This window comes from Siniperca chuatsi, linkage group LG13 (genome assembly GCF_020085105.1).
Source record: "Siniperca chuatsi isolate FFG_IHB_CAS linkage group LG13, ASM2008510v1, whole genome shotgun sequence".
NCBI classification, from domain to species: Eukaryota; Metazoa; Chordata; class Actinopteri; order Centrarchiformes; family Sinipercidae; genus Siniperca; species Siniperca chuatsi.
In genome coordinates, this window is record NC_058054.1 from 3,659,617 (window position 1) to 3,682,533 (window position 22,917).

At 39.6% G+C, this 22,917-nt stretch overlaps 2 protein-coding genes and 1 non-coding gene across 3 annotated transcripts; all 3 read right to left on the reverse strand.

Annotated features, from left to right (window-relative positions):
• Nucleotides 1–1,967: 1,967 nt before the first annotated feature.
• On the reverse strand, nucleotides 1,968–5,952 carry LOC122887329. The gene is made up of 2 exons (XM_044220427.1): nucleotides 5,434–5,952; nucleotides 1,968–4,365 (listed from the first exon to the last, which is right to left on the reverse strand). Exons 1-2 carry the CDS (start codon nucleotides 5,475–5,477, stop codon nucleotides 2,370–2,372), a joined length of 2,040 nt encoding a protein of 679 aa, XP_044076362.1. The 5' UTR covers nucleotides 5,478–5,952; the 3' UTR covers nucleotides 1,968–2,369.
• Nucleotides 5,953–6,100: 148 nt separating this feature from the next.
• Nucleotides 6,101–22,821, reverse strand: LOC122887332 (histone H3-like). The gene is made up of 3 exons (XM_044220429.1): nucleotides 22,347–22,821; nucleotides 12,537–12,543; nucleotides 6,101–6,476 (listed from the first exon to the last, which is right to left on the reverse strand). The coding sequence occupies exons 1-3, from the start codon at nucleotides 22,673–22,675 to the stop codon at nucleotides 6,156–6,158; spliced, it is 657 nt and encodes a 218-aa protein (XP_044076364.1). The 5' UTR covers nucleotides 22,676–22,821; the 3' UTR covers nucleotides 6,101–6,155.
• On the reverse strand, nucleotides 16,274–16,345 carry trnad-guc. The gene has a single exon. It is a non-coding gene; the product is annotated as a tRNA-Asp (tRNA).
• Nucleotides 22,822–22,917: the final 96 nt, after the last annotated feature.

Consider the following 22,917-nt stretch of genomic DNA (forward strand, 5'->3'; position numbering starts at 1 on the left):
GTTTCGGCTCCCATCCGGAAGTCATTCTCAATTGAGACTCAGGTACTTAACAGTGATGAGGGAGGTGCAGCCAGAAAACAATAGGCCTGATTACTGATTACTGGGCCATCATGGAAACAATTAGGTCAGTTTCAGGTGAAACTAGCTAATCAACAGATACTCAGGTAGACTCCTTCCTGAAGGCGGGGCTTATGTAACACAGAGTAGCTTAAATTTCTGAGTTCCCGTTCCATTTTTTCACAATTGAGAATGACTTTCGGATGGGAGCCGAAACGTAACAAAGTTCCCCACCACAGCCCTGTACTCCGTCTCATCACCACCGCTGATACATCCCACCACAGCAGAGTCATCAGAAAACTTCTGAAGGTGGCAGGTGGCACTCTGTGTGGTAGCTGAAGTCTGTGGTGTAGATGGTGAAGAGGAAGGGAGAGAGGACAGTCCCCTGAGGGGCCCCAGTGTTGCTGACCACGCTGTCCGACACACAGTGCTGCAGACACACGTGCTGTGGTCTGCCAGTCAGGTAGTCCACAATCCAGGACACGAGGGCGGCATCCACCTGCATCGCTGCCAGCTTCTCTCCCAGCAGGGCAGGCCGGATGGTGTTGAAAGCACTGGAGAAGTCAAAAAACATGATCCTCACCGTGCTTGCCGGCCTGTCCAGGTGGGTGTGGATGCTATGTATGTACTTTTACTTGTATAAAAATCTGAATGCAGGACTTCTACTTATAATTACTTATAAGGGGACATAACACTAGAAAAGTGCTCATTGCCCCCACAATGCAAATACATTTTTATAATTTATTTTGGTAACAAACCTGATCGCATCACCGTCGTCCAATAATGACGTTAAAGCACACCTGCTCGTGTAATATTGCTTAATATATTACTTGATGTGTTTAGTGTACAGTATCTGTATCAGAGTGTGACCCTGGTGGTACTGTATATATGTTACATGTATGTTGTATATATTCTGTATGCAAGCAAGAACAAGTCTTATCTAAAGTTAATGTGAACATGAAGTTTAAAAAGTTAATGTTGTGGGTCAATATATAATTGTGGGAGATTTTGAGTTTGAATAATTCTGGGGAAAAATATATTTATTTACAAAATATTATTATCTTCCCTGATAAATCATCCCTGAAATATTTTGTTTTTAGTAATTGCCAAGCTCAGGCATAATTGATTTCAGATATTTAGTTTTAAAAACAAGAAGTTTACTCATTATTTGGTCAACTATGTTACGGACAAAACCTATAAGTTTTAACTTTATGTAAATGGCAGACATTTTAAAAAATCATTACTCTTGGAAGAATATGTGTCTATTTACCTACCTTTTCAATTAAAATACCCAATTAATTAAGAAAATACACATTTTGTTCAATTGAAACCCCAAATTTCAAGTACTTAAGTAACCAGTCTGTATATTTTGTTTCCAAACTGCTTGATTCATGATAATTTTCTTGATTAAATTATGCTGAGGTATATATTTGACAGCTACTCAGTTTCTAAATATTTACTTGGAGATTAGGGAACCATTGAAATACATATATTTTTTAAAAAACATAATGGTAACTTAATTGACAGCCCAGTATCATAGTTGACAAAAGTAACATAGTTGACTGGACGTGACAAAGTAGGATGATGTATTTAACAAACACAATCCTAAACTATATCAATTATTATATGTTAGCTAATCTTTTATTGCATTTAATCAAGACCTGTTGAATATTTCATGACATAAAGGAGAAATACAGACGCACATCAGTTTACAAGGATCAATCACAACTTTATTAAAAGCACATATATCATAAGCAAGAGATCCTAACATAGAAAACAACAACAACAAAAGTATCAAAAACAGCACTTACACAAAAATTCCACCATGTAAACATTTTGAAAATCTTGTTTGTGGAATGAAATACAGTAGTGCATTGTATTGAACAAAAATAATATTGCACTGCAATAAGTAACAATAACCAAATAGTGTTTTATTCTGTTGGTTAACAAAATAAGTGTGCTGCATTGAATCAAAATTTTAATAGTGCAAACAGTTGCATCTCAAAAACATTCATATGTCAGAACCCAAGTAAAACATTGGCATACCCTCCAACTTACAGGCACCCATGAAACCGGCGGAGACAGAACACACTCCCCATTTTCTAACCCCCCCATTTTTCAATGACTTTGTCAAGTTCAATCAAGTAATCTTTGAGTGAGTGTGTGTGCGTGTGTGTGTGTGTGTGTGTGTGACTGTCTATATGTGTGTGTGCTTGACCGTGTGCTTGTGCCACGTTTGTTAGCGTGTGTGTGTGTGTGTGTGTGTGTGTGTGTGTGTGTGTGTGTGTGTGTGTGTGTGTGTGTGTGTGTCCTTAGCCATTAAGATATGATTTGGCAATATCTTCCCACACATCTCTTTTTATTTCAACATGACGTGCTGTCACGTGCTGTGGGGCAGGAATCAACCAGAGCGCATCCTCTCGCATTGGCCAGAAGTAACGATTGTGTCCCACTCTGTGCATGCACTTAACATGAACATGTGTCTCACTCACTTCAACAATGGTTCCAGGGTAAACCTCATCATCATATCTGATGACACACCACTGACCAACAATGTCATCTCTATCCCACTGTACTTCAAGGTCTGGTTGTTCTTGGTGAAATGCAGGAACAGCTGAGTTGACTTTGAAGTCGAAGGCCTGAGCTTGGTAACACTGACATTGCAGAATCTGCCTTGTTGAACACAGGCAGCTCACATAACGGTATGTCAGTTTCCCTGGTGCTTGCGTGATGACCTGGTGAATCCGCATAGTGCATGGTACAGCGGGGAGTCGTTGTGGCATCTGCTGTATGGCCTTTTCCACTGTAGCCTCTTCAATGTAGAAGATCTTGACAGCTGTATTGGTGTTTACCAATGCATTGAAAAGATGTTTAGCAGTGGAAATGTCTTCACCTTGACTCACCAATCTGTCAGCTGTTCTCTTCAGAAGGCCTCCTACCCCATCGGGGGCACCCTTCCCGTGGCTGGCCTCAAAAAAGTTCCAAGTGCCCGCAGTAAAACCCTGGTTGTACAATTCAGTTGTCAACATGTAAAAGTTGCCCTTCTGCCTGTATTGTGAGCAGGGACCATCACTGAAAAAGTGGATAATTGACACTGTTGGGCATGTTTCCTTGAGATGGTTAAGTACTGGGGAGAGGTGTGCCCATATGGCAGGTGGACCCTTTTCTTTGCATGGTGAAATTGTTGTGAAGCACAAGTGGTCTTCCTCACCACCAATGTAGAGGACCCCTGTATGAAGAGTTGCTTGTTGATGAGAAGAGGCAAAATGGACAGCTTGAATCTCTTTGTGAAACTTGCAAGAGTAGTTTTCAGAGAAATCAATGTGTATGAGGCATTCATTACTCTTCATGTTCTTTTTCAATTCCCTGTAGTAGTTAAACTGGGTCTTGATGTTGAACAAGTGCCTTTTGAACTTTTTGAGCTGTTTCTGGAAAGTCTCAATCAGGTCCTCCAAAGAACTCTCCATTTCCCTCTTCACGGTGATATTCACAGGCAACTTTTCTTTGCTGTCACCACTTTTCTTCTCTCTGAGGACAGTTTCAGTTGTCCACTGCACATAAGAAACTTGGGTTTGACCATCATAGCCAGACTGAATCTTGAGGTCTTGTAGTTTGCAGTTCTTGCATTCCGCATACATGCATGGCTTAAATGTTGGATTACAGCAAGTTTCCTCAGCAAGAGATTCCAACTCTGTTCTCTCCAGAAGTTTAAGTCCATGAAGTTTCTCCACGATAAATTCCAAATTTTCATGCACCTTACATAGACACGTATCTCGGTCTGCAATGGTTGGATGGACTACCCAGTATGGGCGCATTCGGCAGAAGAGTGTATAGGAAAGTTTGCTAGAGACGTTTTCCAGCAGGAATTTCCTATGGAGGTTTTTCATGGTGTCAGTCATAAACCGCTTCTGCTTTTTTACTTTTCCCTTTGTTACGGTCTGCTTTTTACCTGCTGTTGAACGACTTACGTCATCCCTGGTGTAAAAGGCAACAACCTGGTCTTGCAGTTTTGAGTGTGTGGATATGTATTTCTTCCTGGCAAAACAGGCTATTTCGTCCCCGTTTGTGTTCACATTCTTGCAGAATCGTTTGGCTGAGACCCCCAGTGTGTCATGAATGATTTTCTGGAACCTGTATTTTTTCAATATTTTTCCAGATACGATTCTGGCGATTAGGTTCCTGGTCTTTTCTTTTGCTGCACACTGAAATTTTTGTTTGAGGCTTTTCACAAGTGCATGATGATAGACCAGAGTTCTCCGCACATCCTTACTGACTGGACTTGTTCCGAGCATCCTTTTTGTTCTTTTCCTAGGAGAGTCGACACTGCACAGTAGCCATTCATAGCGCTTACGGTATTTGTCTGATATTTTTGTTTGAGCTTTAAGCTTTTCCTTGAGTTTGTGATTCTCAATGTATATTTTCTGGTACTGTCTTCTTCTAGTCCTTCTTCCTTGTATTCTCTCACATTTTTAAATTATTTTTTAACATTGCAGGTGTCATTTAAAGCATTTGAAATTAATTGTCACCATGCCACCATGTAATTTTGCATTTTAATCTAACATTATAATCTAACAAGTACTTTTTCATGAGACATTGTTCTGTTTAAGGTACTTTCTACATAGCCTGCCTACATAGTTCTGTTTGAGGTTCTTACTACATAACCTTCTAACCTTCCTGGTTGTGGAACTGGTTGTTCCTCGCTGTCAGGACTCAGTGGTGGGGTAACAATAGCAGAAGCCTGTTTCTTTCTGCGTCTACTCTGTTCCTGGGCTCTTCTCCAGGCCTTTCTCTTTGCACATTTTTCCCTCTCACTCTGTTCAGATATGGGCTTATAGTATGCACCTTGCTCCCTCTTTTCTCTCCATTTCTGCCGGCCTTTTGCCAAGTATGCCTCCCTTTTTGCAGGATCAGCATCTCGCCGTGCACGGTAACGGCGCTGCTTTTCTGCAGCAGATAATCGTGGCATTTGCCTGAAAAGAAGTTTACTTTTATAATATTTATTGCAAAGTATTTTATAGTTACTGTACAATTAGAATATTAAATGAACTCCTGAAAACTATAAGAACATGTCATGAATGTCAACTATGTTACTCTTGGTCAACTAAGTTACCTTTGCAGAGTAACATAGGTGACTGGTAACCTAGTTGACATTTTTGCTGTTTTTAGGGATAAAATCAAAATGGTTGCCTAGCACCAGACACCACATGGCATTTTACGGAGAGGTTCTTCTAAATATTATATGTACAACTGAGTGGAATTGAAATTCAAAGTTATTTATGAATTCATTGTAGTAACATTGTTGACATATGATAAGTACACATTTGCCCTAAGCACTACTTTAGGTGAAATAGGTGAAAATGTGGAGGGAGAACATACCTTGGAGTCTTGCTAGTTTTCTCTTCAGGAGGAAATGACATCATGTGGAGCAGGTCATGTGATTTGGAAAACACACTCTTCCTTGAGGGGTGTATTTGCTATGGGTAACTTAGATGACAGCGACTTCTCGGACATATATTCAATTTGTCAATTTCTATTGAAAATGTGACATATTGCCCAAAAAGACACATTGTTCACAATTACTTCAACTTAATGTAAATAATATAATTAAAAAAAGTTTTTTAAATGTTTTTTTAGGTAATGAGATTGTGGTTGTAATTCATTTCGGACGGTTATTTAGTTGACATTTTAGGGATATCTAGTAAATTTTTATAAATAAATGATTTCCATAATAATTAACTATGGAATTTGTAAAGACAAGATCATGAAGAACACTGAAGACTTTTAAAATTTTATTTTAATAAGCATGTTTGCGAGATAAATCTCATGGAAACTCCCTCAATTATATATTGACCCTTGTGTTTGTTGTATTCCACAATATACATTTGAATTTGTCACATTATCCTACTTGTGATGTAACATATATCAATAGCTTGTAATACAATAAAAGTTAAGTGACTTTGATTATATTATCAGTCAATACGGTTATTATTTTTATATCACGTTGAAGTCATAAGACATCAGGAAAGACTCATTAGAGGAAGTGTTTGGCCCTTAAAAGGGCCTTTGTGTTGGGGGGTATGAGCGGGTCGGGATCAGGTTTAGCCTCCGAAGCCGTACAGGGTGCGGCCCTGCCTCTTGAGAGCGTACACCACGTCCATGGCGGTGACGGTCTTCCTCTTGGCGTGCTCGGTGTAGGTGACGGCGTCACGGATCACGTTCTCCAGGAAGACCTTGAGCACACCGCGGGTCTCCTCGTAGATCAGACCGGAGATACGCTTCACTCCGCCGCGGCGAGCCAGACGGCGGATGGCGGGCTTGGTGATCCCCTGGATGTTATCACGGAGCACTTTACGGTGACGCTTAGCGCCTCCTTTCCCGAGTCCCTTTCCGCCTTTTCCTCGTCCACTCATTGTGTAATACTTATTATTTGACTGACTGTACAAGTCTGATTATTGTACAGCAGACATGCGGTTTTTACATCTTATCTGCGGACGTAAAAGAGGACAGATGACGCCAGACTCAGCAGCTCCGCCTACATCTTTGACGTCATCTTAAAGTGAAAATTGTTCCTTTTGATTGTCTTGGATTTTTTTTTCATATATTTACCAAAAATGTATTTATGAATAATTAATACATAAACGGAGACGGATGCCCATAATACATTAATATCATATTACATTTATGAGATTGTTATTCGTCTTGAATTTATCCTCTCAGTTCAGCTTTAACTGGAAACATGTTCACATTTTTCTTTATTTGACCTTTCTTGGTTTCATTTGAAGTTATTAAGGAGTTGATCGTAGTTTAATTGCCTCATCAGATCAATAATAAAGTTTGCATACTGTTATCTGAAATAAATCATTTCCAGGAATGACTTAGAGACACTTGGCCTCCATTCCAGTGCGAATAAAGTTGAAATAACTATCGCTGTCAGTGTGCTCCTTATTTCATGTGATGCCGTATTTTTGGCCAGACTTGTATAAATGGTGACTGAATTGTTCCTCCCAGTTGTGGAAGTGGTCCAAAGTATTTTACTACAGAAATGTGTTGTCCTCTTAATAAATCTAACCCATCAAAATTATTATTTTAAATATTCTCACTGAAGCAGAACCTTGGTGTAATTCATCTCTATTATATTCCATATTACCTGGTTTGTATCATTTGATTATATTCATTGTTTTAACATATTATTACATCGATGCAGTGGCCTAATACAGTTTAATGCACAATGCATAGTCAGCTTAGTGTTAGATGCATTTAAACAAAGAAATAAAGTAGGTTACCTGTTGCTCTCAATCCCACAGGACAGCTCCAGATATTTGGCTCTACAGTTAAGTTGGAGACCGCAATGACTGGATGAATCTGTAAACTTTACACTTTAATACATTTCCTTTCAGTTAATTCACAATGAACCAACTTTGCTAACTTTAGCAGTTACGTTCTCGTCACACCAGTAAAGTTTTTAAGTTTTAAATTAAAAATTATTTGCACAAAAGCATCAACGTTATAATGAAACCAAACTTTAGTAACTGGAGCAACAAGCTGAAATTAGTGAAGAAGAAACCAGTGTGTCAAATGTCAAACATGGGAGATTAACGGCCTTATAATAGGGGCAAAGTACAGTTTAAAGAACAGATGCAAACAACATTAAATCAGTCTGTTAATTACTTTATTTCTCTTAAAAGATGAATTCCTAATGACTTACAGCAGTAGTTATTATAAATCGTATCAGCCTAAAAACATGTTCTGAACTAAAACTGTAGACAGAGTGAGTTGAGGAGCTTTAACCTCCTCTTCATCCCTGTTAGCAGGATGAAGGCGCCCTCTCGTGTTGTGCGTCAGTTTTCACATTTCAGCTGTTAACCTGCTGTGACGTTCACCGCAGGAAGACGTGTAAAAACTTCACTGAGCCTTTGGCAGCTTCAAGCGACACCAGTAAAGAGACATTTAAATATGTGTGATATCACATTGTGTCACACCTGTAACACTGATGCTGCATTCAGGTCACATGGGAAAGATGGGAGAGAAGATTTTCCACTTATATTATTCGCATCAGCTCTCAGGTTGTAAATAGTGTTTGGGAATGTGAGATTTGAGGCTGCAGGTTAAAATGTCTCTGACTTCTCGAATTCTGAATAAACAACATGGAAATACCAAATGTAAAGAATCATGTATTCATTTCATGATTTAATGACTGGACCTGATATAGGCTGCACATTTTCCATTTGTTGTTGATGTTTAAATATTTCACTTGTTGTAAAAGCTGAGTCACTCACTGGTTGAGTGACGGCTGAGAAAACTTCTCAGGAACAACATAAATCATAAAGGACTTTAAATGAGACTGAACATGTTGTTGCTTTCAGACGTCAAGTCCTTCTGATGTTGATCTGATTGAACTGAATGCAGCATTTCATATGGATATTATCATGATTATAAAGTCATCCAATCATCCCTAAAGTACCTCTGTACTGGCAAAGGTGGAGTAACTTTACCTGTGACGGTGCAATCAATCAGTCACAGATGTCAGATAGATAGATAAATACTGAACCAACATGACAGCCTCATTCTAGTTTCATCTTAACAATAAATGAAATGACCTCAAGTCCACAGCTACACGATATCTGTTGTCTCATGTGTGTCAGGACACAACTAAACGTCTTCGCGCCCAAACTTGACCTGTAATAAACTGTAATAAATGACTGAGTGCACCAACAAAATGTTGGTTTTAAAAAGCAACAAGTGATAGAAAACTCTGCTCATTTCTCCGTGACGAAGCTGTTTCAGTGAGGAAAGTTGAAAGCACAGAGACCGACTGACAAACGCTCAATGGCCGCCCACCACTGAGTCTGGTTCTGTCCGAGGTTTCTGCCTCTTGAAGGAAGTTTTTTTCTTGCCACTGTCGCCAAATGCTCGCTCATGGTGGGATTTGTTTTGAGGAACAGACTGAGGTTTCCCCGTGGATCGTCTGTGTAAAGATCTGGAAAACCAGATGTGCCATGGTTTTAAATCAGACTGTCATCGACAGCAACATGGTGGTGAAACACGTGCTGGCTGACTACAGATAAAACACTTTTACTCCCCTGGACCAGACGGGACTTTTAATATCTTTTCTCTTTGTGCATTTTATCGCTTGGCCCTTCATATTAGCTTACACTTTTACCGCTTTGATTCATGTTTATATTCATGTATGAATTGTATTGATGCATTTATGCTGTATTTTTGTTTTTGTAAACTTTGTATTTAACTTGTTAAAACTTAATAAAGATTTATAAAAATAAAAGAAACAATCATCTCAGGCTATCAGATTAAAACCACTTTGTAGATTACAGAGTAACACTATTACATCTTAAATTAAACAGTAAAGTCAACAATGTAAAATAACTACACTTTTAACATTTTAACCATTTTTTAAACATGTGACAGATTTGAATTGTAGTGAATGATTTTATGGTTTTAGTCAATTCTCATGAACGTATCATCTTTTTACCCTCATTACAGATTTTAACATCATTACAGACCATGAATTTACTATGTTTTTACTTGTAACAGACTATGAGTGTTATATTATTATATTTTAACTTGTCACAAGAGCAGGAAGAAGAGGGAGGGGTTATCAAGCTTTGATTCAATCCAGGAAGAGGGTCGGTTTGAGAGAGACACTGTGTGTTTAACACTTGTTTACAATCATTTAAAACACTGGTCACTTCAGCTTTTAGGAGGTAAACTCTTCTTGGAGATGGCTCCCAAGCTTTCAACATGACTGAGCTGTCCTGTAATTTGGTTCAATCAAACTTTTTATTGATTACACTAATTCAAAGACAGTATTTAGTGTTGGGTTGTGTGCTCAGCTCCCTCATATTCTCAATAGTCTGCCAGGACCAAACAACTCAGGTTGGTGTCAGAGTTGCTGGAGCTGAAAACACAGTTTACATGCACGGAGGAGGGGAGGCGGTCTGGGGAAACTGGTTCTGGTCTGTAAAGGTGTGAAGAAGGAGAAGCCGTTGAGGATGGCCATTAAAATGCTAACGTCTGAGTGCTTTATGGGGTTAAAGACAAAGGCGGTGCAGGTTGGGCGGAACAATAACACAAAACATGATTTGATGTTCCCAGGACAGGATTAGCATTATACATGTGCTGTTCAGCACGAACTAAAACTGACCCGATCCAATTCAAACAGTTTAATTACCACAGAGATATCAATTATTTAATTACAATGGAACACATAATCTCAATTTAACAACAACACAAACACCTAGTAGCTATAGTGTGACAATAAAGTATTATTGTATAAATATATTATTGTATAACACACATTTTTCTTACGTTTATTTGCTGTTTGAGACACATTTTTATAATTAAAATCCAAAATGATGCAAACACAAACTCAAAGAAGAAATAAAGAAGGTGTACATAATTTTACTAGATTAATTATTTAATTAGTTTTTCAGCGCATGGCAGAGAGAAACGGAGAGACTGCAAGGCCTACAGTCCCTAGTAGGTCATTACATCTCTTTTCTTTGCATCTATGTGCCTTTTAAAAGCAGCTTCCTGGATTGTGAGAGCGACTGAATGTGACTGTGATTAACCAATCTACTTCCTGTGTTTACAAGAGCCCCGTCTCAAAAGCAGCACAGATGTGGCTGATGTTCGGGGGTTTTTGGACAAAAAATTATTATTGTCTATACTGCACCCGAGGGAACAAAGAAATGCAGTTATATTATGTGGAGATTTTAATACTGTCACTGATGTTAATGATAGAATTGCTGCCACTCCTTTCCAAATTACTCGTGAAGTAAAATTGTGATATCTGTAATGAAAATGCTTCTCTTTCTGATTAAATCCACACAGCATCCACTTCACCTGTTGTGATGCTAAAACAAAAACTAGAACAGACAGAATATATGTATCTTCTCAGGTTCGATCTCTTCAGTGTCACACGGTCCTCAGTGAGTTTCCAGATCATCTAAATTTAAAGAGTTTATCCTGCTGTCCTTTTGCTGTTTTGTGCAAGTGTAAAATACGCAGTTAACAACAACTATGATTTAAACGTGAATATCAGGGGTGGGTGACAAAGTGCTGATGATTTCAATCCAGTACAAAGTAATCGCAGGGCCGGGATTATTAATATGGATAAAGCAGCTACTGTCCTATCATACAGGAGATGATTACGTCGTGATTAATGAAGTGAATGCATTATTATTAATTACTATTGTGTTAATTACCTAATCACATGCATCTTTAAACACAAGACGGTTTTAAATGGTAAATAATAAACGTTATGTGAATCCTCTGAACTGAAGAAGTCACATGTACGACTCGCTGCTCCATCTTCCCCCAAACCTCTGGCTTTGTTGCTCAGTCGGTCATACTGCATCCTGTAATAACAGAATAGGAACCCATTAGTTAAAAAATACCCACAGTATATATACAGATGTGTGACAGATGAAAGGAAATGAAGTGTCTCAGTATGGAGCCAGGCCACAACGAGCCTCCAGCTGCGGTGGAGGGATGAACACCTCCTCCACAAGATATTCCCTCATTTATATATACCACCTTTATTTAATCAGGTCATCTCACTGAGATCAAGATCTCTTTTGCGAGAGAGACGTGAGTGCAGCAGATAGAAAGAAAACAAACGTAACCAGACGCAACAAAAGGACATATAGCATCAGAGACAGTCACAGACATCACTAAATCATTTCCATCTTCAATCTGCATTTGATGTGTTTCTCTCCTCTTTTATTCAGGTTTGTCCCTTAATTTGTCCTCTAATCCTGCTTTTACATTAATGCATGAGAAACAATAATCTGATGGTATAACATATAATCATATAACAGTCACAGGGGACATTTTTTTCTGTATTGAGTACTTTTACTTTTAATACTTTCAGTAAGGGCTTACAGGCTTTTACTCGTGACAGAGCATTTTCACAGTGTGGTATTAGTGCTTTTACTTAAGTAAAGTATCTGAATACTTCCTCCACCACTGATATTAATACACTTCACTGTTTAAATCTGTGTTACAGCGTTTATGGTTTGACTTTTACATCTTCATTCACATCTCGTAGAGGAATGTTTAACGGTCGCTTGTGAAGCGCATGCTCAGTCGCGTTTAAAAACTCAGCCAATCCTGTACGAGGATCCGCACAGTCTAATTTGCATCGGGCGCATACAAATTAACCATCTCAGTGCCACAGCGACTATTCGTTAAAGAAAACTCATACGAAGTTAACGATGCCTGATCCAGTGAAAGCGCCGAAGAAGGGCTCAAAGAAAGCCGTCTCTAAGAGCGTCACCAAGAGCGGCAAGAAGAAGAGAAAGACCAGGAAGGAGAGCTATGCCATCTACGTGTACAAGGTGCTGAAGCAGGTTCACCCCGACACCGGCATCTCCTCCAAGGCCATGCTGATCATGAACTCGTTTGTGAGCGACATCTTCGAGCGCATCGCCGGTGAGTCCTCCCGCCTGGCTCACTACAACAAGCGCTCTACCATCACCTCCAGGGAGATCCAGACCGCCGTCCGCCTGCTGCTGCCCGGGGAGCTGGCCAAGCACGCCGTGTCTGAGGGCACCAAGGCCGTCACCAAGTACACCAGCTCCAAGTAGACCCGCTCTTCAGCCCCACAACACAAAGGCTCTTTTAAGAGCCACCCACTGCTTCAACTAGGAGCCACTTTCCTGCTGACTGATTTTAATGATTAAACTTAAAATCGTGTATTTTATTATACACTAACTTCCATTTTATTCTGCTCAGTTCTCATGTTTCCTATTATTCACTGATAATAAAGGAGGCTACATCATTGAGGTGATTAACAAGAACAAACTATCATTAACGTTCAGTCGAACAATCTGCAGACAAGGAAAATGATACACATTCTTTTTAAGATTTAATCACGTTAAAACAAATTTAGCTTACAGTAAAACCACATGCTTGATAACATTAGTTGGAGGTACTCCTCCTGATTTGCATTATATGGGTCATTATACGAAAACGTGCCATTTTGTGTCCCTCAGGAAAAAAGCTCTGTAAATCTTAATAAACCATGAAACAAATAAAATATTTTATAATTTAGTTTCCATAATGTCTCAAAATATAAGAATAAATTAATTTCTGTTTCTTTTGTTTTTAAAGGATTTTAATCACATTTTTGTGCAAAGCATCTTGCAGAAATGTTGAAAATGGCCTGTCCCTCAGTATGATTTTTCTACTTCTACTTGCTATCGAGGCCAAAAAAGTCAAACTATCATAAAAAAACGTACTTCTATAAAGCCTTAAGTGTCAGTTCATTAGTCATGAATGGATTTTATTCTTAACGTGTCAAATTAAAAAAAAAAAAACAATTTAGTCGGGTCCCTAGGTTCTCGTCAACCCTGTTACTTTTTATGAAAACCCCTCTTTAAAGATAATGGACTGTTCCAAAAGTTGCATCAGTTCCAGGAAGTGACATCATCTGCCTTTCATGAAGTTGATGGTAGAAGACAAGGAAGTGTTCTCTTCTTTTTAATGAATTTTCTTTGAGTTTATGTAATGTCTGAAAGACAGGGACACGCTCATTGTGTCAGCCCTGTTACCAGAAAAGCATACGTTAAGTTATTTGTACATATTTAAAAATTTACATATATAACAACATTTAAGCCTCTCATTAAGGCACGTAATGTGGTGTCATTACCTATACCTCATGGCTAGTAATGGCCGCCAATAACCTTTTTCGTCAAACCTGTTACCATTCCAGGGTAACAGGGTTGACGCAAGTATGCTTTTTTTGAAGCGAGCCACGGTAAGGGTGCTCCTGATGGTGTTGGGGGAGTGTTAAAAAGACTGGCAGATCAGCTTGTGAGTCAAGGGCGTGACATCCCTGATGCCATCACACTCTACCGAGCACTACTGACCACTGGCACCACAGTGAAGCTCTTTTATGTGGAAACCAAGAATATTGTGGATGCATACCGTAACATTCCAGCAAACATCCCATCGGTCCCTGGGACAATGCAAATACACCAAGTGGTCACCAACAGAAAAGGCCACTTGATCTCCAGGGACGTCAGCTGTCTGTGTGCTACACTGAATAACCTGTCCTGCACATGTTTCAACACTCACCACTTCACCTTCCCTCCACTGTCAGCTACCTCAAGCACACCAGTCAGACCTCAACCAATCCAGTCAAAGGAGCACCTGACAGAAGAACTTCAGGAACCCCAGGAGATCGACTGGAATGACGACCAGATTATCGGAAAATGGTGTGTCCTGACATATGACAAGGAGATCTACCCAGGAATCATCGTGGCAAAAGATGAAGGATATGCCCAAGTGAAGTGCATGCACTGTGTTGGCCCGAATAGATATTTCTGGCCAGCCCGTGAGGACAGCATCTGGTACATATTTGATGACATTTTAAGATTGATTCCTGCTCCTCTTAATGTGACAGCACGGCACGTAGAAATACGGAAAGACATCTGGTCAAAACTTGTTGGGTAGGCAGACAGGAATGTTACATTAAGTGATCATTAGTGATCATTGACTTTTGTTTATTCTGTTAAGGCCAAACATGTTCAACAGTTAGCTTTTCCTTTTGCTCCGGTCCTGAGCGCCAGTACTTAAAACGTTGTTGTGGACGTAGTTGAGGACTAACCCTTTTAAACCCAATTTCTCTAGACATAAGATTTTTCACCAGTTTACTTCCTCCATGTTACAACACACTCGATCTATGATCTGCATTTTGTTTTTTATACTTTTTTATAGTGGCCTTTAGTAAGTGATCGTTAGTGGTTTTTGCTTATTCTGTTAAGGCCAAACATGTTCAATTGGTCATTTAATTGCAATGTAATGTTAATGTTTTAATAAAACAATTGATTTACATTTACATCCGCAGAATCATCATCATTTTTCATAATTTTTATGCTAAAATATCTCAATAGAGCATTCTACAATATATGCTAATTAGTCATGTTGAATTAAAGGTTTATGAATGTCCAATTAAGACTCCATTACAACCATAACTGTAACTCAAACAAGCGGTATAACCAATACAGTAACTGTTGTCAACCCTGTTACTTGTATAATATTCTAATATCATTTAAAAAATGAAAATAAAAATGTAACCAACTAATTGTAAATGTTTAGTAAGGGAGACTAATAATCCATTCAAAATTGAATTGAGGCGTTTTATTTTTGTTTCCATACATTTTTCTTAAAACAGAAGATGCTGGGAGAGTGTCATTTGGAAATGAACATATTCATCCACTAAAAAAAGATAAAACTTTCAATATTCTCAATTCACAAACACTCTTAATGTAACAATGGGGGGGTTGTCTTTCACAGTATATCAGATTTGTTCTATATATGTATTTAAAACCTTTTCAAAAAGTAATTAATATGTCGGTAACAGGGTTGACCAAACACACACATTTATGTTGGTTATATGAAAAAATTATAAAAAATAAGATAGCCTGAGATGGCACGGCACATTTCCCTGAGAGGTAAGGATCTACTTCATCCAAAAAGGGGCTTAAAGATTTTCAAAACAGTACTTTGAAAATCAAACATTAAAAGTGGGAAATGGCACGTTTTCGTTTAATGACCCATATATTATTCTTCCACCTGTATATGAAAGAGGTCAGAATCAAGCTCAGTTTTGATTGTTAGACCCAAACACAGGTTTAAACTGTCTAAATTCAAATGGTCAAAGATGATGAAGACGTTTCATGCAACTTGACACTTGATGTCTTTCATTTATGATAATTTCTCAAAACATTTTGAAGTGATAAACTTCTGTTCGGGGTTTCAGACCGCAGCTTTAAAACACGGTGGACTTTCACATGATCACTTTATGAACACTTTATATGCAGAACTGCCTCTCACAAATACGTCGCTTAGGATTTCTGTTATTGCAGTATTGTAAAAGGTTTTTAATATGTGTTTTACTTCGTTATGGTATCTGTTTGCTTGTTTTCTGTCTTTGGGTTATGTGAAATATGCTTAAAAACATTTATTGTGCCAACATTATTTGTTCACTGAATCTTGACACTGCTTATACTGCACTACATTTATCTAAAGCAAACGTGTCGCTTAGAGAAACGCCACTAACTAGATACCTTTCATTAGTCGAAGGTAGTACTCTGGATTTGCATTAGATAAATGTAACCTGGTTCGTGGTGGATCTGGTTTATGAAGGAGGTCAGAATCAGACTTCTTCCATCCGGCTGTTAAAGAAACGCTCCTCCCCGTCGGGGAATCGAACCCCGGTCTTCCGCGTGACAGGCGGAGATACTGTCCACTATACTAACGAGGAGAGACACGTCACTGTGTCCTCGAGTCAGAGCTGATTCATGGCGCGAGTTTAGCTGCTGGAAACCGGCTTCAGTCCTTCATCTACGGGCTCACTTACAATCACAGCTGCAGTGTATGTTTGAGCGCGAGGTGGCGCTGTTTCCTCTCAGACTGCATCTGGACCTGCCTGAAGGAGAGGTACCAAGTTAATCTGATGAAGTCCTCTGTACACATTAACATGTTATACTTAATATGTGACGCACAGTCGCTATTCTCTCCCACTACTATCCTGCTGGAAACCATATTATCTTTCTATATTATTTCATATCATCAATATACTATTCCTAGACCCATTATAATAAGTATCTGCGACAGAACATGTAGACTGGACTGCGACTAGTACTAGACTTTATGCAACAACAGAGTATTTTATTATTAAGTCAAATACTATTACCTCTATTAGAAACAGGAAACCGACAAGGAAAGAAGTTTACACACAAACATTCATTATTATCTATAATAACAGGATTACAAAATACTACCTGCTGTGACAGATTTGTCATTTCTGATAAAAATCAATAAATCTGAAGGTGGATTTTGAACCTGTGTGTGATTTTGATCATTAAAACGATTCGCTGAATCAGATTTTTGGAGCTCGTCTGTGATCAAGTCATTAAAGAGACATTTCTCCCTAAATCCAACCTGATAAAACCCCGACCTCGAGGAAACAAGATCACAGATTACATATAAAGTTGTTAAAGTCATGTTTTCTTTTGTGACACAGTTATAGGTTCAAAGTCACTTTGCCTTGTATATTTCATATATTTACTAAACATACAAATTCCTATAACTATATTTCACATGGACTGTATGTAGTGACTGATGTTGAAAAGCCACTGAGGGGAGCATCAGCTGAAGTTATTTCACTGGTAAAGAGGAAGAGTCTGGAAAATAAAACAGATTTGTCTCTGTAGCATTTCTTATTGATTTATATCAAAGCAGCAAAGTGTTTACAGGATTTTGTCCAACGCCTGTACATGTGTTTCTGTAACGTTAATGATCAGATTGACCTTTTGACTTGTGTTGTTCTTTCCTCTCTTTGGACACTCAGAATAAATAATAAACAGATAGATATGCCCATTCAGTTAATAATAAATGAAATAATTGATCTATGAAATACATAACAACTTGAACCTCAAGTTAAAACCGTACTAATGTTATTTACAAAGCCTATGATTTAAATTCTACCAAAATAGAGGCATCGGACATGGTTTGTTTCATGAACGCCAACACCGATTCCACTCCAATGTTTTGGATTTTATTTAGAACAATAATGTTTAAAAGTACTGCTACTAACAATTTACATTACAATGTTTCAAGCAGATTTGTAGCAGATATTTGTTTAATTCATTCCTCTCAATATATTCAGCAGCTCTTACAAGGCTGTAAACATGATTTTAAAAATACTACAAAAATAACTTGAAGTCTGTAAAAGACGGCCAACATTTCCGATGTGGCCTGAAGGCATCACCGAATAATGGGCGTGTTTCTCTTAGCCAACATGTCGGCATAGGAGTTTCTATCAAAACTTTACAGTTAATATTTAGTAAGTTTAGACGTCTCGCAGTTAGCAGTTGGAGGAATATGGTGTGTAAGCGTAGCATAGACTTAGTTAAGCCTTTTCAGAATGGTTTATTTTGTAAGTTTATAGTCCTAGTGGTTTTTATCGGCATAAACTTCACGGTGTCTGACAGTGAACTGCAGGATGATGGCGGAAATGGAGTCAGAGGAGGAATCAGAGCGCGAAATTAGAAACGAGGATTCGAGAGGATTTGAAAATAAAAAGAAAAGGAAGAAGAGTAACTCAAGTGAATCCGGTCAGAAAGAGGAAAAGTATCTTGTTGGGATGATAGCAGTGACACAAACAGACGGCATTTTCAAGAATCCACATGAAGTCGGAAAGTTTGTAGGAGGAAAGCTCGGAGATGTCAGATCGGTCAGGATAACAAGAAGTGGGATGGTTATCATTGAATGTGTGTCAAAGCGTCAGAGAGATAAAGCCCTGAAGATTCATGCATTTGGAGATTATAGCAGTGTGGATTGCTTCCCACTCGGAGCAGAAGTAAAAAAGAAGGGGGTAGTAAGCGGAGTGCCACTGTCGGTGGAGGCCGAGTCATTTCGGGAGGTTGAAGGTGTGTGTGAGGCAAGAAGGATGACAAGATTCAGAAATGGGGAGAAGGAGGACAGTAACTCAGTGTGTTTGACTTTTGAGGGGGAGTTACCAGAGAGAGTGTACCTAGATTATGTGTGCTACAGGGTGAGGCCATATGAGAGAGCGCCTCTCAGGTGTTTCTGCTGTCAGGAGTATGGACATGTTGCGGCAGTATGTAGAGGAGGCAGAAGATGTGGGAGATGTGGGAAGGACGACTGTAATGTGGAGAAGTGTAAAGTGGAGAAAGAACAAGCAAAGTGCCTGCACTGTGAGGGAAACCACTATACGGGATCAGCAAAATGTCCAAAAAGAATTAAGGAAATGAAAATGAATAAGATCAGAGCAGAAAAGGGATTGTCATATGCGGAAGCTGTTAAGAGTATGGAGAGGAACGGTGAAAGGGTGGTAGTTCAAAAGGAAAAGGAGAAGAAAGGAAATGGAGACGAGCAAAACATCAGTATGGACAAGAAGCGATTTCTGGCATTTATTGCCATGGTTATAAACTGTGCGGCTGAAATGAAGGGGAAGTCAGAAAGGATTAAGATGGTGCTGGATGCGGCAAGACGATTCTTGAATGTTGTGGACATAACTGGAGAGGATCTGGATGTTACACTGAGGGAAGGAGTTGCACCAACTCAGACAATGGGGTCTGGGTTATAGAATTGATTATGGCATGGGATCACGTTGGGTGGACAATGTTTAAAGTTTAAACTGTGAAGATGTTAAAATTCAGTAGGTGGCGGTAATGCGCAATTAGGGACGCCAACCGCCATAAAACACAACAGAAGAAGAAGAAGAAGAAGAAGAAGTCTGTAAAACATTAAACATATTATTTTAAATATTCCCTCGTGTTTCATTAAATCAGAAAACAGCCTAGTTTAATGAGTCTGCCTTTAGAGAAACCCATTATGTGTAACTTTAAATAAAATGTGAAATGCAGCTCAGCTTCCTAAATTCCCAAATTAAATACAAAGCAGATGATAAAACCTCCGTTCATTGATAACGATGATATGAACAAAACATGCTATTGACTGTTGTAAATAACTGATTCTCCTTTCCTTCTCCGCTCAGTAGATTATACTGATGCATGTGTTAGAATAAAATGTACATAAGTTATCCCATTTATGTTTTGTTCTTAGTGACCTTTAAAGTTCACAGCAATGCTGTGTGTGTATGTGTGTTATTAAACTTGTGTCTGTGAGAATAACAGGAACGCACCCTGCCATCCCATGACCGGCAGGGCAGGCTGACACCGCACCAGATGGTCTCGAGAGTAGTGGCTGCTCCAAGGCCGCTCTCACGAGATAGACCTGACAACACCACTTTGTTTCTTTTCTTATGTAGCAGTATACACTTCCCCCACCCCTTAGAAAACTATGTAACAGGGAATCTCCTAAACTGAATAAAAAAAGAGGAGGCTGCATAGATGCACTTCAGAGTGAGTAGGAGATGTAACTGAATGCATCTATGCTTACTCTCCTCGCGAGTAAAAACTTAAGTTAATGCCTTTGTCTTTCTTTCCTTGTATATGATTTAAATGTTCTAGGTGTCTTGAACCTGACAGTATGTATTGCTGTTGTGAGTCCATCTGCAGACGTTTGAAGTAAACCTACAGAAAGACAAGTGGTTGCCTTGAGTGTTTATTCTGAAGAATTACCACTACACTCAAGCTGTTTACAGGAAGGGCCAGAGCCGCCTCTATTTTCTGAGGAGGCTGAGGTCCTTCAACATCTGCCGGACAATGCTGAGGATGTTTTATGAGCCTGTGGTGGCCGGTGCTATCCTGTATGCTGTTGCATGCTGGGGCAGCAGGCTGAGGGTAGCGGACGCTAACAGACTCAACAAACTGATCTGTAAGGCCAGTAACATTGTGGGGGTGGAGCTGGACTCTCTGGCGGTGGTGTCAGAGAGGAGGATGCTCGCCAAACTACACGCCATCTTGGACAGTGTCTCCCACCCGCTCCATGACGTGCTGGTCAAACAAAGGAGCACCTTCAGCTGAAGACTCAACCCCCCACAATGCACCACAGAGCGCCACAGGAAGTCATTCCTGCCTGTGGCCATCAGACTCTTTAACTCCTCCCTCTAAGTGTCAGTCTGTATGACCCTAGGTCACTAAACTGGACATTGATCATTACATCTCCGCCATAATTGAATAATTGTGCAATATTCTGTGTACTACTCCTGTGCAATATTAGTTTTTCTTATTTATTGTTAATGATATTATATACCTCTATTACTCTCGACAGTACATGCACCTCCGCTTATTACTTATTTTGTTACATTGTATTATTATACTGTACTATCATCATCAACCAGTAAACCCACTTGGTACTTGACACGTTTATCTTATACTTATACCGACCTGAAACTTAATTTATTTTCTGACGTTTTTATCTTATACTTATTGTATTATATTTTTGCTACCTCCTGTGTGCAAACTTATAAATAAAGTATATTTTTTTGATTCTGATTCTGAAAACTATACAGCTTTAACATATATTGTACAGTTTTCATTGGATCATTAACATCACTGCAATACTTGAAATATTGTGCAATATTATCTGTTTAATATTTATTCATACTTATATCACTGCTGTGCAATATCCACCGTCTCATAAGTATCTCAATAAGCTACACTTAACTATTCATGCACTATTACTTATATTATTACATTAAATTATTATACATATTACACATATTACATTATACATACTTATTAACCTCTAACTCCACTTTGGTACTTTACACTTATTTTAGCTTTTATACTTTATATCCACTTAGTACTTAATTCATCTTAGCTGTATTATAGTGTTGTTGTTTTTTTGCTTAGTACTTCTCTTCCTGTGTGCACTGACGTGACGGTGAGCAGCTGTAACGAAAGAGTTTCCCCTCGGGGATCAATAAAGTATTTCTGACTCTGATTCAGTCCTCAGTGGTAGTTAAAGGGCCTGAGCTCAGCCGAAAGTACAGCACTTGAGTAAATGTACTAAGTTACATTCCACCACTGAAATATTCAGTAACAACTTCAGAAACACTGACGTTATAAGTTAAGTTTGAACATCAAAGCAGCTCCAGCTACGGGACTCCGAGGGGAAGAGGACAGGAAGCTCCCACTGCACTCACCTGGGAGAGACACAGCTGCAGCCAATCACAACGCATCCTACTGCACTACACAAGGAGCTCACAACACAGAACGTAACGAAATATAAAGAAATAAAATAAAACCAAAACCAATAAAATAAACAGCCAGTTCAGGTAAAATCAGGATCTGCTTTCTGATAAAAATGCGTTTTGAGAAGAGACATAAACACTGATAGCAAAAGCTCTGTCCCCCTTAGTTTCCATCCTGGACTTAGGATCAGACAGGAGACCCTTACCCGAAGATCTACATAAAGGTTCATAAGGGATTACAAGGTCTAAAATATGGTTTCCCAAAACAGGAAACTGAGATGATCTTCAATGGCTGGAAATCATTTGTTTCCTTTACAATTACGTTTCCTAATATAGGCTATATATAATGTTAGTATAGTATCAGTAACAGAATATCCAAAGAATCAGTGCATCAATTTGTTTAATTAAATGCTTTATAACTTTAATATAAAATATAATAATTAGTATCTTTAAATTCTATGTGTATCAACAGCAGCAGCAGAGGACGTCGCTCTGTTAGTTTGTGTCGGTGGCTCTTAAAAGAGCCGTTGTGGGTTTGGACAGGTGCGGGTGAGTCTAAGCCCTCTCCCCGCGGATGCGTCTGGCCAGCTGGATGTCTTTGGGCATGATGGTGACCCTCTTGGCGTGGATGGCGCACAGGTTGGTGTCCTCGAAGAGGCCGACCAGGTAGGCCTCGCTGGCCTCCTGCAGCGCCATGACGGCGGAGCTCTGGAAGCGCAGGTCGGTCTTGAAGTCCTGAGCGATCTCTCGGACCAGGCGCTGGAAGGGCAGCTTGCGGATCAGCAGCTCGGTGGACTTCTGGTAGCGGCGGATCTCCCGGAGAGCCACGGTGCCGGGCCTGTAACGGTGGGGCTTCTTCACTCCGCCGGTGGCCGGGGCGCTCTTACGGGCAGCTTTGGTCGCCAGCTGCTTCCTGGGAGCTTTGCCTCCGGTGGATTTACGGGCGGTCTGCTTGGTTCTGGCCATTGTATCTCGTTTCTCTGAACAGGAGAAAAGTGTAATAAAGCGAGGAGACACGCTGCTCTTAAACTCTGGGACCGGCTGCGAAATGGTGACGCTGCTTCAGCCCCCCGGCTCCGGATTGGTGAGGGCCTCCTCCTGGAGCTCAGCGCCGCCCAGAGGAGCGACCCGCCGCCTGAATCTCCGCTGCTTATTGGCGAAACATCTTTTCAAAATGTCCGCCAAAACCCAGCGCGGACTGCTCTGTT